The 2,448-nt window shown below is 36.9% G+C and overlaps 1 protein-coding gene across 1 annotated transcript; it reads right to left on the bottom strand.

Annotated features, from left to right (window-relative positions):
* Nucleotides 1-5: 5 nt before the first annotated feature.
* On the bottom strand, nt 6-2,382 carry LOC105155252 (beta-galactosidase 14-like; the record flags this gene model as incomplete). Its single annotated transcript, XM_011071123.1, has 7 exons — nt 2,287-2,382; nt 2,020-2,132; nt 1,849-1,915; nt 1,634-1,726; nt 631-1,529; nt 126-453; nt 6-20 (listed from the first exon to the last, which is right to left on the bottom strand). Coding segments are annotated over exons 1-7 (1,611 nt in total), but the record flags the coding sequence as incomplete, so codon positions are not given.
* Between the last annotated feature and the right edge of the window lie 66 nt (nt 2,383-2,448).

Genomic DNA, 2,448 nt, shown 5'->3' with positions numbered 1-2,448 from the left:
TTCTCGCCGTTGACGCCGACCTGAACGTCATTTTTTTTATTTTTCATGCATGCATTATTAATTAATAATTCAAAAATTAATTACGATATGTGTGTGTGAAATATTATTAGTTAATTTTAATTTACCTGTTGACCCCAATTATTGTTGGTAATGTCAAGAGTTCCAGACATCAAACCCTCAAGAGTGACAGCTCGGGGACCAGCAAATCTCTTCTCCATGTAGGCACCACTATTGGGGAAGCCGACAGTCATGGCCAACAATGTGATGTCGTTGTCTCCAGCCGTTAAATTCACTGGCTTTCTGAAAATGTGGCTCTTCTCGACGTTGCTACCGTGCTCGAATCCTATGTATTCGCCATTGACGAATGCAAGCAAAGCATGGCCAAGACTAGCAATGTGAAGGCCTGGACGAACATCGGGCCTCATTGGCAAATCACGAGCATCTATCTTGATGCTGCAAAGTATATGGTATATATAATTATTATGTCTAATTAATTAAGAAGAATCTAAATTACACGAGTAGGTAATCTAAAGAAATTGGGGAAACATTTATATATATAAAATTTAATATTCTTGATTTATCAATATAATTAATCCTGTTGTAATTGCATGGAGGAACACTTGTACATACCTTGTGCTGTACCAAGCATAGTCAGAGACATCCTTAGTAAAACTGTAAAGTTCCTTGGGCGCGGGAGTCCTATCTTTCAAGTCATTAATGGTTGGAATAGTTTCTTTGAACATCTCCCATTTGGAAAACTTTGCCTGTTGGGGCACAACAAAGTTCCTAGAACTGTGTTGTGCTACAATTGCAGCTGTGTTGTAGACGACGGTCTTGCAATCAGGGAGAATGCTGACGGACTTGGAAGGTAAGTAGTAATCCTTGCCTCTGAAATGAATAGTTTTAGCTTCTCTCGTGTCGTTGTTGGTCAAGAAGGCAACACAAAGATTTTCAGAGGGTTTCTCATAAGTAGTGATCTCAAGGTCTTGGCTGATGCGTTCCACCTTTGGAGTGCCTCGAAGCAAAGGCTTTTTGCTCAATTTCAAAGCCCTGTGCAAATCCCTCAAGTGACCGAACTTGGGCTCCCTCCTCAAACCATATTCATCAAGAGGAGCTTCGTCGTAGTAACGAGTAGTGACAAAGGAGGAGGAACTGGTTCTCCCAAAGTTACTTCCACCGTAGTACATGTAGTAGTTGTTGAGTGTGCCATTTCTTGTAAAGAACCGAGCAACCGCAAAGGATATATCTTCAGCAGCGCGCTGAGAGGGGGTGTCGCCGAATACTCTGTACTGTGCGGTCCAGTTCTCAGTCCAGAGAGAAGGCTTGTCAGGGCCATTTGGACCAGCGAATGTGTCTGCACACTGCCTTCCATTGCATGTACTGATCACTGTGGGAGGGGCATCCTTTTGTTTGCACATGATCCAAGGGACCCCGTTGTATAAACTTAGAGCCATGTTTGCTGCCCATTTCACATAACTTATACCTCTTTCTCTGTATGCTAATTGTACATTGTTGTACTCATTTTCAATCTGTAATTAATAATAAGAATCACAATTCATTCATATATACTACTCCATATTTTTATTATATTAAAAAAAATTAATATTTCATAAGATGGCCGATGGGTACTTGCCTGCATCATGACGATGGGTCCTCCTTGATCAGCAAACAGTTTCTCTTTTTTCATCATGTTAATCACCTTCTCTGCGTACTTTTGCATGTGGTACTGCATGCATGCCACATTATCATCAAGATAGAATTAGTACTTATTACATCTAATACCATTTATTTTATAGTATAATTAATTATAAATTCTTTAATATTCTTATTAATTATATGTATGTATACCTTGAAAGCTTCATTATCGGAACGGAATATGATGTCGGGAACCTCTCTTAGCCAGTATGGAAATCCTCTGCAACATATATATATATTTATAGTACGTAGATGGAAAAATAAAATAAAATTAATTACAAAACCTGAAAGAGAGATTATATATATATATATGTTTTTACGTACCCCATATTCCATTCAGCTTCAATGTATGGTCCAATCCTGAGGGTCACCCACAAGCCTTGCTCCCAGATACATTTTATGAATTTCACCAAGTCACGATTGCCTTCAAAATTCCACTGATGAACCCCAAAAAAAGTTAATAAATAAATAATTTTTTTATTTTTATTTTTTAAAAAATAAAAAAGAAAGAAAAATATCTTGCAAATTAATTAAGTTTAAATGGATGCTTGTGTATGATATAATATATTAATATTTTAATATTAATTTTACCTCGCCCTGATTAGGCTCATGAAGATTCCAGAACACATAAGTCTGGATAATATTCAATCCACCTTCTTTAGCCTTTCTGATGATATCAGGCCACATCTACAAACATAAACAATCACAATTATTAATTCTTCAATCCATACATATATATATATATATATATAT

Source organism: Sesamum indicum, unplaced genomic scaffold, assembly GCF_000512975.1.
Source record: "Sesamum indicum cultivar Zhongzhi No. 13 unplaced genomic scaffold, S_indicum_v1.0 C00944, whole genome shotgun sequence".
In the NCBI taxonomy this organism is placed as follows: Eukaryota; Viridiplantae; Streptophyta; class Magnoliopsida; order Lamiales; family Pedaliaceae; genus Sesamum; species Sesamum indicum.
This window is presented reverse-complemented; position numbering and strand designations above follow the sequence as displayed.